This window comes from Polyergus mexicanus, unplaced genomic scaffold (genome assembly GCF_030449975.1).
Source record: "Polyergus mexicanus isolate NDT 795.1 unplaced genomic scaffold, iyPolMexi1.0 SCAF_9, whole genome shotgun sequence".
NCBI classification, from domain to species: domain Eukaryota; kingdom Metazoa; phylum Arthropoda; class Insecta; order Hymenoptera; family Formicidae; genus Polyergus; species Polyergus mexicanus.
This window is the reverse complement of record NW_027223329.1, coordinates 7,506,566-7,521,670: the sequence shown is the minus strand read 5'-3', so window position 1 is coordinate 7,521,670 and position 15,105 is coordinate 7,506,566. Positions and strand designations below refer to the sequence as shown.

At 36.2% G+C, this 15,105-nt stretch overlaps 2 protein-coding genes and 1 non-coding gene across 8 annotated transcripts in view; 2 read left to right on the top strand and 1 right to left on the bottom strand.

The window, feature by feature from the left end:
* Eif4g (eukaryotic translation initiation factor 4 gamma) overlaps positions 1 to 11,953 on the top strand; it is a 39,340-nt gene extending 27,387 nt beyond the window's left edge. For all 6 annotated transcript variants that reach the window (XM_070302076.1, XM_070302078.1, XM_070302074.1 and 3 more), the window contains 17 exons: positions 2,716 to 3,533; positions 3,647 to 3,751; positions 3,948 to 4,466; positions 4,597 to 4,673; positions 4,778 to 4,949; positions 5,077 to 5,362; positions 5,491 to 5,591; positions 5,683 to 5,855; positions 6,072 to 6,124; positions 6,244 to 6,476; positions 6,773 to 6,945; positions 7,168 to 7,247; positions 7,462 to 7,703; positions 9,007 to 9,150; positions 9,233 to 9,308; positions 9,527 to 9,676; positions 9,836 to 11,953. In XM_070302076.1, coding sequence (XP_070158177.1) covers positions 2,716 to 3,533; positions 3,647 to 3,751; positions 3,948 to 4,466; positions 4,597 to 4,673; positions 4,778 to 4,949; positions 5,077 to 5,362; positions 5,491 to 5,591; positions 5,683 to 5,855; positions 6,072 to 6,124; positions 6,244 to 6,476; positions 6,773 to 6,945; positions 7,168 to 7,247; positions 7,462 to 7,703; positions 9,007 to 9,150; positions 9,233 to 9,308; positions 9,527 to 9,676; positions 9,836 to 10,050 — 3,617 coding nt within the window. In that variant the 3' untranslated portion in view covers positions 10,051 to 11,953. The remainder of the gene's footprint in view (positions 1 to 2,715; positions 3,534 to 3,646; positions 3,752 to 3,947; positions 4,467 to 4,596; positions 4,674 to 4,777; positions 4,950 to 5,076; positions 5,363 to 5,490; positions 5,592 to 5,682; positions 5,856 to 6,071; positions 6,125 to 6,243; positions 6,477 to 6,772; positions 6,946 to 7,167; positions 7,248 to 7,461; positions 7,704 to 9,006; positions 9,151 to 9,232; positions 9,309 to 9,526; positions 9,677 to 9,835) is intronic.
* On the top strand, positions 6,549 to 6,689 carry LOC138936730 (small nucleolar RNA SNORA53). The gene has a single exon (XR_011447420.1). It is a non-coding gene; the product is annotated as a small nucleolar RNA SNORA53 (small nucleolar RNA).
* A 1,331-nt stretch (positions 11,954 to 13,284) lies between the features above and the next one.
* Positions 13,285 to 15,105, bottom strand: part of Burs (Cuticle-tanning hormone bursicon) — a 2,060-nt gene continuing 239 nt past the window's right edge. Inside the window, exons 2-5 of the mRNA XM_070302313.1 lie at positions 15,046 to 15,102; positions 14,751 to 14,917; positions 14,122 to 14,247; positions 13,285 to 13,670 (exon numbers count right to left, since the gene is read on the bottom strand). Of these exons, the coding sequence (XP_070158414.1) occupies positions 13,521 to 13,670; positions 14,122 to 14,247; positions 14,751 to 14,917; positions 15,046 to 15,102 (500 nt within the window). The 3' untranslated portion in view covers positions 13,285 to 13,520. The remainder of the gene's footprint in view (positions 13,671 to 14,121; positions 14,248 to 14,750; positions 14,918 to 15,045; positions 15,103 to 15,105) is intronic.

Below are 15,105 nucleotides of genomic sequence, written 5' to 3'. Positions count from 1 at the left end.
ATCAGATTTCGAATAAAATCATATGTTCTTCTGCGCATAAAACGCTCTCGGATCGTTTTTTTAAATTACTTAAGTTTAAAAACTTTCAAGTTGCGTGATTGAAATTTATAGTCGAATTAATATTTCGCGGTGAGCACGTTTAATAGAATTTTATCCGAGAGAAAGACATTTATACGTGCCGTTTCGCACGTGGTGGGTGTGTGTGGCCATTTTGTGAATGATCGAAAGAGAACGCCGCCGCACCATATTGGCACATCGAGGTCCGTCCTGGGTGGATCGATCTTCGTAAAACCATCTTTTCGATAGACCATTTTCGGACAATCCCTTCGGGCGAGATCCCTTCTCTTTTACGAATTCTTATGAAATTCTTATGATTACGATTTCGATTTTCAATTACTTGATAAATAAAGAGATAAAAAGATTCTTTTTCATTTTATTAAATATTATACTAATTATTCATTTATCAGTCTATTCTTCTCGAATTGCTTGCGAGTATAAAAGGGATCTCAATCTTGCCTATCGAAAAGTCTGAAGGAAACATAAAGAAAAATATAACATATGTAGCGCGCAATCGTCGATTTTTTTTTTTTTTTTCCTTTTGACATGGCGAAAAATCATGAGAAATAAATCAATAATATCATACATTATATATTAAATCGTACGAAAATGCCGATCCGTTGAAAGAATTCTTTTCGCAGGCCGGGGTCACGGCCGCGCGTGTGGTAACGCAGAGTGCATGCGCGCGCGCGTCAGCGCGCGCACGCGCTCGCGCGGTTAGGGCCTCGGCTAACGTCATTTCACAAGAACACGCGGTGTGCGTGTGCGTCAAAAAAAATACCACGAGACTTTCGGCGCCGCCGCCGCTGCTGCCGGAGCGACAACCTTGAAGCCGCGGGTGAAAGTCTTTTTCGCGATTTAGAAAAAGTCGTCGGAAAAGGCGGCTGCGGCGTCGACGGTCCCGGTCTGCTTTATAAAACATCGTAGGAGATTCTTTAACGAGACCGGAAGAGAGGGCGTGTGTCAGTTGCTTCGCATTCCTCGTATTCTGTCGCGTTTAAAAATATTCCCGAGGACGCGATAAAGCGTTCTCTCTCTCTTTCTCTTCGACGGATGTTAATTTGTCGATTTCTAATCGTCGATAACGAGGGAGAGAATATTTTTTCCCTTCCATTTGTTTTGCGCGATGCTCTTTGAGCCCCGACGAACGAACATCCGCGCGGCGATAGACGGCGGATTGACGCGCGCGCGATCCACGGGAGCCAGCCATCGTCTAATTATATATCGTCTTTCTCGAAATTTGCAGTCGCTTCGCGTCATCGGTCCTCGCATTCGATCGTAAGCGGCGCATCCGAATATCTACGGTGATTTTCATTTATCGCCGCGGGATCGATTGATTCTCCTCCGGAGACCGGCCGTTGTCTCGACCCGCTTTTGTAAAACGTGACTCCCAATCTACTTTCGTGCGCGTCGAGAGACACGAATCCGAGACAGTCGGTGAGCGTATCGCGCTCGCCTGTCATCCAAGTAATTAGCCGATTTCGATAATCGTCAGCTGAGAGAAATCCTTGGATCGAAAGAAGTACCTACTTTTCGATCGAGCCGGGAAAAGAATCCCACGATTCACGAGAGTTTACGAATAAATGAACGCGAATGGATTCGGGATTTTTTTTTTTTTTTTCTTCCCTCTCCTGGGCGAGACGCTAAAATTGCGCTTCAAATGCGCCTGCTCCGTCGCATTAACCGGCGAACAGAACTAATTTAAGAAATCCTATGTCGTGCCTGTCGGTTTGCGCCAGTTCACAAGTTAAAATAGATGCGTGAAAGTCGTCGAGCGCCGCGGTTAGCCAGGCTCGAGGGTTTTCCGAAGTGTGTCTCTCAGTCGAAGACAATCGTTCGCGGGGATCGTCGTTGTCGTCTATCCGTACTGTAAATTGTCGTCGCGAATTCTCGAATCGAGATCCAAGTCGGCTCGCACGAATTATTCTCGACGGATATAGTAGGGTCTCCGCGGTTCATCGTGTTCGACGCGCCTACGTTCGAGGACGAATCGCCATATGTTCGCCGACGACATTCTTTCGTCGTATCGATGAGAAGATTGTCGACGAGAGAAACATGCGATCCTTGTTGCGCTTTCGTGTCGCATCTGCGCCACGTTTTTGGCAGGGATTTGGCAGGTTTATAAATAAATATTGAATCAGTGCCGCGGACGCAAGCGACAGAAACTCGAGCCTCTTATCCGTCGTCGAAGATGTGAGAGTGCACGTGCGCGCGGACACATGCGAAACATGAGCGACCGAAGAGCGAACGGCGGCGGCAGCCGTGCCAGCAGCAGCACGAGATCCAAAAGTCGTAATCGACGAGGATCCCGAGATCACGGTACATGAGAATCTGCGATCGACGATGTGGGATACACGTCAGATCAGAATCTCGGATCAAAATTGAATGAAACGCAACTTTAATCAATCGTTAGACTCTCCTCCCTGTCTCTTTCCAATGGCGGGGTAGAAAGAAACTTTTTCGTTCTTTTTTCTCAAGTCTTTAATTACCACAATTTATACAGTGGTACAGTAATCGAACAATATATATATATATATATATATATATATATATATATATTTGTTGAAATTACGCGTGTAATTCTTTCAGCTGTTTTGATATTTCCACGTTCGCTGGCCATGTATTTTACTTTTATCATACGCGTTCTCTTTTTTCCAGGTAAAGCTATGCAGAAGCAAAAAAGTAAAAATAAATTGAAACCTCGCGAGCTGAACCGGAAGGGAGCGGAGAAAGAAGGCACGGATATGGATGCCTTCGTAAATAATACTGTATCGACGACGAAAACGACAGAGATCAAGCAAGACAACAAGGAGCAACATGTTCCCGCTCCGAGAGACAGCAATAAGGAGCCCGCTAAAGAAATCAGCAAAGATATCAAGGAGAAGGACAATTACGAATCTAAGAAAGAGATTCTGCCTGTTCACTCCGTAAAAGCTGAGAAACACGCGCCTGCCGAGGTGCCTAAGGAAAGCGCTCCCGTACAAACGCTCCCTCAAAGTATAGACGAACTGCCGACTAGCAAAGAATCTTCCCCGAAAAAGGAAGATAACGTCAAATCGAACACACAATTCGATGATGTAGTCGACCATGCGTTTATCGAGGAGAACTCGGAACCAGTTGAACCGGTGGTCTTGGACCCATTGGTCGCGCAGAAAAATGAAGAGAACTTCAAGGCCTCGGCATTCCATGCGCCAAACGACGAAAAGCCGGCAACAATAGTAACACCAACGATTACGGAGAAGAAGCAACAAGAAGTCAAGACTCCTAGCAGTAACGCGTCGAACGAAGTCTCCTCCACACCTAGACAGCCGTCGCTCAAATATGACTATAAAAAAGATCAATGGAGTCCCGCAAATTTAGGCGGTAAAAAGATCTATGACCGAGATTTTTTAATGAAACTTCAATTTGAGCCCAACAGCCGGATCAAGCCGCCTAACCTCCCTAATTTACAAGGCGTTCTGAAAGATAGTTTACAGGTATGATTACTTGTTGCTTTTACACTTGTATAATTTATACACACACACACACACACGCGCGCGCGCGTATGTTTAATGTTTAATGTTTTGTCATTAATGCGTAATTTTTGCAGAATGCGCATAATTCCGTGGATTTGAGAGCGTTTAAGGATGCAAACATGACCAGGCATGATTCATTGATGCCAGGATTTGCGAAAGCAAATATGAGTACGCGACCGGTAAGTCTAATTAAGGTCAAAATACGGTACATATGCTGAAAAGAAAGTGGTTTAAGGATAAATGATGCCGAGTAAAAGTAGTGGTCCGAAATCTTTTGACGGATAACATACATTTCCTGACTGAAATTTTTTTCTCTATCGAATTAATTTGTCAGATATCAACTCTGATATTAATACAAGGCGTTTCTTGTTTCAGCCACCAACGAGCCGTAAGAGCGATCGGGGCAAACCAAAGCCAAACAAACCAAATGTTATTCACGTTTCTTTATCGCTCAGAGAAGACGTGAAACTGAGAGAAGCTGAAAATGCGTGGAGACCGACCAGATTAAATCCAACCAGTTTCACTGAAGAGCAGACCAAGACAGAAGCCCTCTACAAGAAAGTACGAAGTGTATTGAATAAGCTCACTCCACAAAAGTTCAACACGTTAGTTGAACAGGTTCGGAGTTTAGAGATTGATACGCCGGAACGTCTGCAAGGAGTCATCAACTTGGTTTTTGAAAAAGCTGTTGACGAACCCAGCTTCTCTGTAGAATATGCGTTAATGTGCAAAGAACTGGGTATGATGGAGGTTGCAGGAGCCAATAATCAAGATAGTTCCGTCAATTTTAAGAAACTTATTATCACACGTTGCCAAAAAGAGTTTGAGAAAAATCCGATTGACGATGTCGAAAGGAAAAGAAAACTTAAGGAAATCGAAGAAATCACGGATCCTGTAAGTATCTTGCGCAATATGTTCCATTTTGCAATTTCTTTTTTTAAGTTTCTATAAAATTTTTTTACTCTAATATCTGATATGAGGATATCCTTATATATAATATTGTTCTCTTGCATTTACTTATTAGGAGAAGAAAAAGATGACGCTCTTGGAATTTGAAGAGGAAGAACGTCGTGTACGTGTAAAATCTGTAGGAAATATTCGGTAAGTAAATTGTTTTATTTTTATTATTTATGTATGTAGCTAGGTGTAAAGATAATTTAAAGTTTATTTATAATATATTTACCATATTTATTTCATGTTTGCAGATTTATTGGAGAATTATACAAACAACAAATATTGACTACTAAAATCATGCATCGCTGCATCCGTCATTTATTAGATCAGAATGATGAGGACAATTTGGAATGCTTATGCAAGTTGCTAACAACTATTGGCAAAGACTTGGAATCAAAATCACCACCCAACAATGCTAATGATGTAATTATTCATATCTAATTGAAAAATATTTATATTAAAAATAAGAAATATTTTTTATATTATTTCAAATTAAGATATTATTATTTTATATTATTTCAATCTGTACATTTTGTTTCTTTTTATTCAGGACATGCAAGAATACTTTAATAGAATGCAAGAAATTGTTACTCGAAGCGCACAGAACAAAGAAGGATCGGGAAATGTAAAAATTAGTTCGAGAATCCGTTTTATGCTTCAAGATGTTATAGATTTAAGAGCAAACAAGTGGATTCCGAGAAGAAATGAAAACAATCCCAAAACAATAGATCAAATTCAAAAAGAAGCGGAATCCGAAAGACTAGATATGCAAGTTAATAGCACTTCGTTGAACCCACCACGAAAAGATGATCGTAATAACGACAGGAAAAGAAATCGTAAGTTTTACAATACGATCCATTTGCTAGCCTTGTTTGCTAAGAACATATTTTCTGAAGTGACTCGGACATAGTATGCTATAATTATCTTGAAATGAATTATTATGAACAATAATTTTTTACGCTAGGTGGACCAGGGGGACCTAGTGATGATGGTTGGAGTCAACCAGTAGGAAGAGTAAGACCCACGACATATTCGGTGGAAACGGCAAAACTGAAAATTAAAACTGTAAGTAATTCCGATTTTTTATAGCATGAATATTTAATTTTTCTAGCTCTTTGCTATTGAAGTGCCAACGTCAAAATTTTTTTTTATATAGCCACCGATGGACGATATGCAACTTGGCAACAGGGCATCTTACCTATGGAGATCTGGGGTTCCGAACAATTCCAATTCCAAGATAATAACAAACACAAATAAATTTGCCTGCTTGGACAATATGTCGAATTTGGATCAAGATAAAAAGATGTCGTCGTTACCACCACTCTCTGGGTAAGTCGGATATTCTTTCAAATACACGATATTCCAAGTTATATTGCATGTTATTTTATATTTTGTTATATATGATGATATTTAATTACAGACTAGAGTTTCTGAATCTTCTAAAACTTACATGATTATAAATAAATTCTGATGTTTTGCAAATTTTAGATTAACATTTAGAAGCATGTCAAACAATCAGTTATATGTTTCTATCTGTTATTATAGGTCAAGATCAACAGGTCCAAGGGAAAGTGGTCGTGATTATAGATCTTCTTATGGTATGTTCTCTCTCTCACGCACAAATACATAGAAATATGAACTTACTTTAATTTAACACAAAATATATCATAAAAAATATTTTTTGAATAAGTAATTCTTACGAGAAATGTTTTTACAGACGGTAGAAATTCTCGGAACGGCACTCATCAGTCGAGCATGGCAGGACCGAGTAGAGAAAGTCATTCATTACTCGACAACTCGCAAAACCGAAATGTGTCGATGCTTCCGCCCGTATTGAAATCTGCATCAGAATCTGGCGCAATTAGCCGTAAGCCTTCGATGTCGGAAGAAGAATTCATAAAAGCTCACAACTCCATAATAAGCCACTACTTTGAAGAACAAATTGTAGAAGTAAGTTTTCTAAAGTTTTAAAATGATACGTATATTCTGGTGAGAAGAACATAGGTATTGCAGATGAAACAATGCACGCTCCTTAGATCCATCTCTGATTTAATAAGAGATGCTTGAGTCATTAGTGTGCTATAATATGCAATACCTTCTTTTTGGTTTCTTATAGTAACGTTATATTACGATGCTATTCATATTAACCAAAGAGAGGACAATATTATCGAGAGAATTTTTTAAGAATATTATTGGAAATTAATTTAGATTTAATATATAATTTGAATATAATTTTCTCTGTGCAGAATACAGTACTAGAAATCCAACAAAAGTTCGATAATGCAACATTCGCCAAGTTCACTCGCGAATGTATTAATTACGTTTTGGAAAAATCGTCTATCGAACGGGAGTTGATCTCCAAGCTTTTATCTCATCTGCTTAGGCGAAATATTCTACATGTAGAATGCTTTAAGAGTGGGTAAGTTATTCTCCTTGTTTATAAAATTATTTTTTGTAAAATCATTTTGTTATATGTTTTTGTATTAATTAATGATGAAAATCTTGTGATATGAAGTAAAGATATATAAAAGATATCTTTGTGCTAAGTTTGCCAAAAGGATACTGATGTTATCTACACATAAATTCCGTTATATCGCATAAAGTTTAAACTCTTATCAAATACAAATAAATTCTATTTCAGATTGGAAGAAGTGTTGGAGATAGTGGACGATCTAGTTATCGATATACCGAAAATCTGGATGTACCTAGCAGAAATATTGTGTAAGTAAATATATGCACATTTTTTTCTCATTGCGTTGGGCGATATAAGATCGAAAGAAAAATTTTTCTTCCATGATGACTCCCATATCTTATACCATAGAAAAATGCCGTGCGGGTGCTATAGCTCAACAGGCCTGAATTAGAGAAATATTGCATTTTATTTGCGTTACTATAATCCAAGATTGATTCACATACATAATTATTCGTGTTATAGCATATCCTATTCAAGACGAAGCTATTTCTCTGTATGAAATGAAGAGCATATTTGTAAGCTTGAGAAACAAAAGCAGAGAATCAAAGAATCAGAGCTTCGTAGGAAAATTCATCGGCGAACTTCTGACGAAAGTGTCCCACAACAAAGGGGGTAGATGGGTCGCCGAAAAATGGGATCAAGCTGGACTCAAACTGAGCAGCTTGATTAACCCAGAGGATGTCGAAAAGATCACCACGGAATACGTAAGTATTCCTTATGGTGATCGTCACAATTATAACTAAATTTATATATTATGATTGATTGTAAATTTTGTATATATGTTTTATATGTATGTATGTGTGTGTATGTATGTGTGTAACTAATATTATTTTTTACTATTTGTAAAATATTCTCTGATCATTTGTATATTGTACTATTCTCTTTTTTTCCTATGGCAGCTTTCTGTAGAATCGTTGAACAGCTATTCATGATTAGTTATACATAGAGATTTTTTTGAATAGATTAAAAATATGCACTCATCACACGAGTAGCTGTTCAATGAGCAATTGTAATATTGGCTAGCTCGTAGTTATGTGCATTATTTTTTTTACTTCTACAAACATAAGCTTTTATTAATGCGCTTTATTAATGCTTTTTTTTAAAGACACATTCACACATTTAAGTGAACATATACGATCACGGGAATGTATCTACATATATACACACACATCTTGCTCTTTTTTTATGTTTTTTTTTATATATTTTTTTATATATTTTATATTAGATGAAATTATACTCATTTGTACAGATTACATACACTACGTTTATGTCTCTATTTCTGCATAAACACTAATTTGATGTATATAATAAATTTTTTTTTTTTTGTTTTTTGTTTTGTTTTGTTTGAGGGATACATATAGATAACTCTCTAATAAATAAGTTTTTCTATTTTTACCTTTCCCTTTCCTGCTCCTACTTTCCCCAAAACACTTTTGTATTGGTTATTATTGTATTATATCAACTGATTTTACCAAGATTAAAACGAGAAGATCAGGATATGAAAACAGAACAATTCATGAATTTGTATATACAACATTTGTTGCAACAAATACATATTGGAATTTCAGAATGGTATGAAATTGATGGCTTTACTAATTACTAACGATTTAAAGAAGTTTATTTAATATTTTACTATATTTTTACTCTTCTATTTCTCATCTTTGCATTCATTTTTTGTATTCTTTCTATCATACAAGAAATGAGCGTGAAATAAACTGCTATCTTATTCTCTTATTCTACAGAACTTTTCTTCTATATGATTTTATCATCTTCATTCTATTTCTTTTAACTTTTATTCTTACCAGTGACTTTGTTACTATCTTATCATTTGTACTAATGTGTGCATTCCTATGTAATAATACATCTTTATATATGTATATATCCCGAACTTTTCCTTTTCCTCTCTCTCTCTCTCTCTCTCTCTCTCTCTCTCTCTCTCTCTCTCTCTCTCTCTCTCTCTCTCTTTTATAATTTTCAATATCTGACTAATCCTTCCGTTATTTCTAGAATTTGGAGTTCCTAACTGGTGATTATAATAGTGCCAAAGGCTCCGCTACTACTGATCAGCTCTCATTAGAACAGATTCAGGAAAATCTTACAAGACTTATGAAAGAAAATACTTCCTTTGACGAAATTTGCAGTTGGATAACTGTAAGTACATTTTCAAGTTGGTACACATGGACTTTGCACAATTATACATTGACAATTTTTTATAACCAATTCATTGTTTCAGGCAAATGTTGGTAATAGAGATAAGGATCCCAAATTTATAAGACATTTAATGACTGCCATTTTAGAAACTACATTAGGTACATATTTTACACTATATATGTTTCAAAATATTTATTATTATAATTATATTATAAAAATATATATGATGATACATTTTGTGTTTAGAGTAAAGATATATATGAATTATCTTTGTGTTATTCTTAGCCAAAAGGATACTGATGTAACTTCTAAAGACAATTGCTTTAATAGTTCTCTGTAATGCTATTCTAAATTACGTCCTTATGTTTGTTCGCAGAACGACATCACGGTACGTGGAAACTAAATCTGGATACCTTTGCGAGTTTGCAAACTTTGATTCAACGATTCGTCGATGCGAACGAATTACTAGAATTGCAATGTCTTTATGCAATTCAAAGATATATTAAGAAAATCGAGTTTCCACCCGGTATGTATATGAAAATACGCGCATGTATAATCAATATTAACATGAATTTGTGTCATAAAAAATTTATATATATAAAATATGCATACTATTATATGAATATAGAAGCATATGTATGAAAAACGTGTGGAATTGATGAGAGCCTTGTTATTTTGATTACAGGCACTCTCGTCCCCATTATGAATCGATTATGGATGGACAATGTGATATCCAGTGATGCGTTTCTGACGTGGCATAAAAAGATTCCGGAAGGAGCGGATGTCGAAGGTCATAGCGTTTCAATTGTCGCACTTACGTCGTTTTTCACTGACTTACAAGAACCTGACGATAATTCCAGTGTCGAAGAATTATCAACTAGTGCGAATCAGGACTGTTGACGATATTATGATCGATTACATTATCGTCTATTAAAAAGACTCAAATACGCGTTTCCCCGTTGAAAGAAAAAATACAATGCTCGAAATCAAATTGCAGTTGTTTTTTTTCTTTTTCTTAATAAAACTATTAAAACGCAGAAACGCGTTTCCTAAATATTGAAAAAAAAAGAACAATATAATAAATAATAATGAAGTGACACACGTGAAAATGTATGTAATATAATCTATAACTCTTTACAACTCTCTATCACCAACAACTAAAGAGGAGTAAGAGAACTCTGACAAAAACAAACAGCTGTATATGAGATAACCGCGAGATGAGGATAAAGTTTAACTATTAATTATTACAGAACTCTATATATGCAAAATAATTATTATATATAATTCAATAAAATGGTTCAAAGTTTAAATAAAGCAAAAAAATGGCTCGAAAAAATAATATTATCGTGTTTCTTATGTAAAATATCTCTGCAGCGACGTAGGTCGATCGCTCAATAGAACCGGAATACGCGTCTTTTTTCCATGCTTGGAATCGGGACTTTCAACATTACTTCCGATATATTAATCCGCTATATCACGGATCACACAACCGAAGTGCTTGTTACACGATTTAGATAACAAATTGCAAATCGGGATATGCAATCCGAGTAGGTCAATTTTAAATGGATTAAAATTTGCGAAGAGTAAGGGAAAAGCAACTACCGAGATAACCAAGTCTGATACTGACAGCGACATGGTTCTTCCTATTATTGTAATGGAGAATATGATATATATATATATATATATATATATATATATATATATATATATATGTATATATGTATATGTATATATATGCATATATAAAAAGTATATATATACATTTATATAACAAAATTTCTAATTTATATCTTTACAAGATATAAATTATAATAACTTATAAAATGTATCATAAGAAAGGACACTCTCGTGAAATACGATGAAATGGGATTGAGCGGAACTGAGGGATATATATTGCGGAATTAGAATCTATAACCTAGAGAACACGTTTTGATGAAGTTATATAAAGGAAAAAAACGAAAGATTATAAATGGTGTGCATATTAAGGTACTATTTTTTAACACTAGCTATTTATAATCGCAGAGAGTGAGAGAGAGAGAGGGAGAGCGGAGCGCCATTTGGATGTATCCACGTGGTAAATGCTGTAGCGAATTGTATAAAATTGTTATTAAACTGATTTGAGGTACAGCGTGTGCGCTCACCTTTGTTTTGCACGTGCTCGTAGATAGGAGAGACTGATTTTGTGTGCGTGCGTGTACAGCTATCGAAGAACATTACGTTTGACCGGCATCTATCGTTGTTAAGTGCCGACCATACGATTTATCGTACCTGTAAAAGGTAACTTAAACATTCGGAAAATATTACGAACATTTTTAAGAGGATGAACGTATACTGGAGATATATTCTTGAGAAAATATATCGAGAGAGAAAGAGTGAGAGTGCGAGAACGAATCTTTGCTTCGGTCTCCCCCGAAATCATCTATCAGAATCTTCGATCGACCATTTTTCGAAATACGAAACGTACAGACGGATCGATACAGACTTGATTGAAATTACTGGAACATACCTATATATATTGTATGTAAATATATATTATTATTTAAGTATATTAACGATCTGTAATGTTTCATAATTTCTTCTATCGTTTCAAATGTGCGAGTTACAGTCTTTCTCATTATCTGTAACAATATGTTTCCTCCGCTCCCTACGCGCATACATTTCTTCCCTTTGATTATAAAAATTCGGTTTTTTTTCCTTTCGCGATAATTCCTTAAAATTCTCATTGCAGATCCACAGTTCTTTCAGGCTAAATAAAGAATCCAGGATCTGCAGAAAAATATAAGATAACTTGTACTGAGCAAAAGAGATTAGCGTTTTCTTCAATCTGATTTTCCTTTTCTTGTGATTGAAGGGATTAAAATATACAAAATGTATACGCGAGTATACATTTATTATAGAGCTACTACATATGAAGAACATACAGAGAACGTGGAAAATAGTAGTAAATGCAGCAAAGAAGAAAGAGGAAAGCGTAAAATTTTCGCGCGAGTATACATGCGTGGTTGTTGCGAACCACAGATATATAAAAATAAAGTAATACTAATTTATATTTATAATAAAGAAAAACTGTTGAGGAAACAATGTGGATAATAAATAAAAGAGACTTCGACGTGGATTACAAGAGGACGGAAGTTGCCTTCGCAATGTTTCGCATACAACTATTATATGCGATGACGCATTGCGTTGACGTTTCATCGCGTGCAAACACGCACGTATACAGGGTGTTTCAGATAGATAGGGTATGATGCTGTATTCCTTGTCGAAAAATAAATATCTTTTTACTTTAGTAACATTTTCGAAAATGCATAGTTTTCCAAGAGTTTTTTTTTTTTTTTTTACTAATATCACAAGGAATATTGAGCCTATCTATATGGGACATTCTGTAATATTGTTACACATATGCATTCAAATTCTGTTCATTTACTTTGACACGTGTAAAGAGAGAAATTTACACATATACAGGATGTTTCACCAAAAGTGGCCATTCTCTTTTATCTTTTAAATTAAAAGAGATAAATCATAACAAATATATAACTAAACTTTATCGCGAGCATAGTAGTTGTTTATAAAAGCTATTTGTATTAAGGAACCAAGAGGTATGCATAATTTTTTTATAACGATGTGGATATTTTGATAGAATAAAAGTTGTAGCACTGTTTGAAATAAATACAACGATGCATAATGTAATATAAATATTTTACATATATGAACTTCATTGGTTTAAAATATTTATATTAAATCTTACATCTATATTTGTTTCTAACAGCGCTACAGTTTTTATTGGGTCAAAATATTTATATTATTATAAAAAAATTAAGCATATTTCTCCATTTGTTAACACAAAAATAGCTTTTATAAACAACTATTATGCTCACAATAGAGTTCAGTTATATATTTGTTATGATTTATCTTTTTTAATTTAAATATTTAAAAGATAAAAGAGATGGCCATTTTTGGTGGGACAGCCTATATACATAATATAAATAAATATATCGTTGTATAAGTATTCGGAACATAAATATATACACACAAATACATTTCTATAGTATATAAATCGTGTCGTAAAAAGATAAAAAAGGAAAAGAATTTCATGTTACATAAAAACTGTTATCAATGTTGTTTTCTCGAGCACGTCAATGAGATAAAAATATTTTGATTTATTCTTGCGCAGAGTGTTGTGTAGGCATATATCGAAATCTGTCACAGAGTCTCGATCGCGTTTTTACATATTTGAAGAAAACGATAATACCAGAACATTCAAGAGGATTTGTTCTTACCAGTTTCTTAAAATATCTAATGCTACTCGACGACAATCTCGATAGCCGGAGGATAATATTAAATTCGCCAAAAAAGATTATATAGATACGTGTCTATTGTAAGCCGGAGGATCTTCTGAAATGCGCCGATGTTGCAAAAGGACCCTCGTCGGCGAGTCCCGCGATCTCTTGAGGGATTATCGCGTATTCCTCGACGCTGGTGCACGGTCTGCACATACATTCCAGCGGCGCTTTGGTAATCACCTGGTGAACAGACGGAGATATATAACACACATTTGACATTTCGCGTTCAAGCAAAGTCAAATAAAATCACGTTTCGATCTGATAGACCCTTGACGACAACTCCAAGAAATAGAGTCTCTCTTCCCTCAAAAAGAAAAGAAAAGAAAAGAAGAAGAAGAAGAAAAATCGGGGAATCGCGTCACCTTCGTTTTAAATCGGGCGCCCGTGCTCGCGGTCCGCGTTCCGCGTCCGCGTCCTGATCGCCGATTGGACAGCGATCATAAGCGACGCGAAAACAACATGGCCGCAGGAGACTCGCGGTTGTCGCGGAAAGTTTCGCTGCTGACTCGAGCGAACGGTCGGTGGAGAAGCGAGTGATCATCGTTCGTAAGCTGATTCTACGTGATTCCCCGGACGCCCCGGGCCGCGGATTGTTCGCGGCAAGCGCGAAAGATACGAGGGGGAATCTCACCTTCCGGAATTTCTTCTCCCCTGGTTTCGCCCTCGGACAGAACAGGGACACACTAGCCTCTCTCTCGCCGCTCTCCTGACAACACATGCAGCTTCTCTCCATTTGCCACATTTTGGATCCGGACACCTGTGCGTGTCAACAAACCCAACACGTATCGTACGCGTATATATATTTATTACGCGCGTTCATTCTCCTCGTGTTTTATTCCGGTTGCATTAAATGAAAGAGAATAAAAAAGAGAGAAATATAACGGGCTCTATCAAACGTCAAACGTGATCGTTCACGAGTTGGCAATATTATATCGGTCGCAGCAACTCGTGTTTATAATCTGAACAAAAAGTGCTTCACACTTCTTTTGTGTACATATTTTATAAATATACAAAGCGTGTTTTCGATATTATATTCGTTAAAATTTAAAACATACGTTTTTGTGTAATTTGTGAAAACAATTGTACAGGACAATATATTTTTGACGTGTTTCGTGAGTGTAAATATCAGTTGAATTATATTTTCAAGCTTTATTTTAAACGATACGGAACGGAATTTATTGTTACCATAATTTATAAAACTGTCATTTGACTCATACTATACTTCTACGATATTATTTCACTAACTTGTATTTCTCTTACCTGCAGATAGCTGCTGCATCGTCCTTTGCACGCGTAACTAGGAATCGGCTTTGGGACACAACCTGGATATTGAAGAAAGTGTATCACACGGGTTGCCTGGCATTCGTCGACTCCAACAATTGCTTCTGCACTCCGGTACAACAAGCACATCAATAATCCATTGATCGCTGTGCGCAGTAAGTAGATATTTTATTATCGTGAGTACTCTGCGTTGATACCACTGCTTATCGTGAGAAAGAGATAAACTGAGAACATTAATTTGTGAGTATATTTTCTCAAAATGCTAGCTATTCACCAAAGTAACAGAAGAGTTTGCTTCTTGAGCGATAAGTACTCTGCGTTGATACCACTGCTT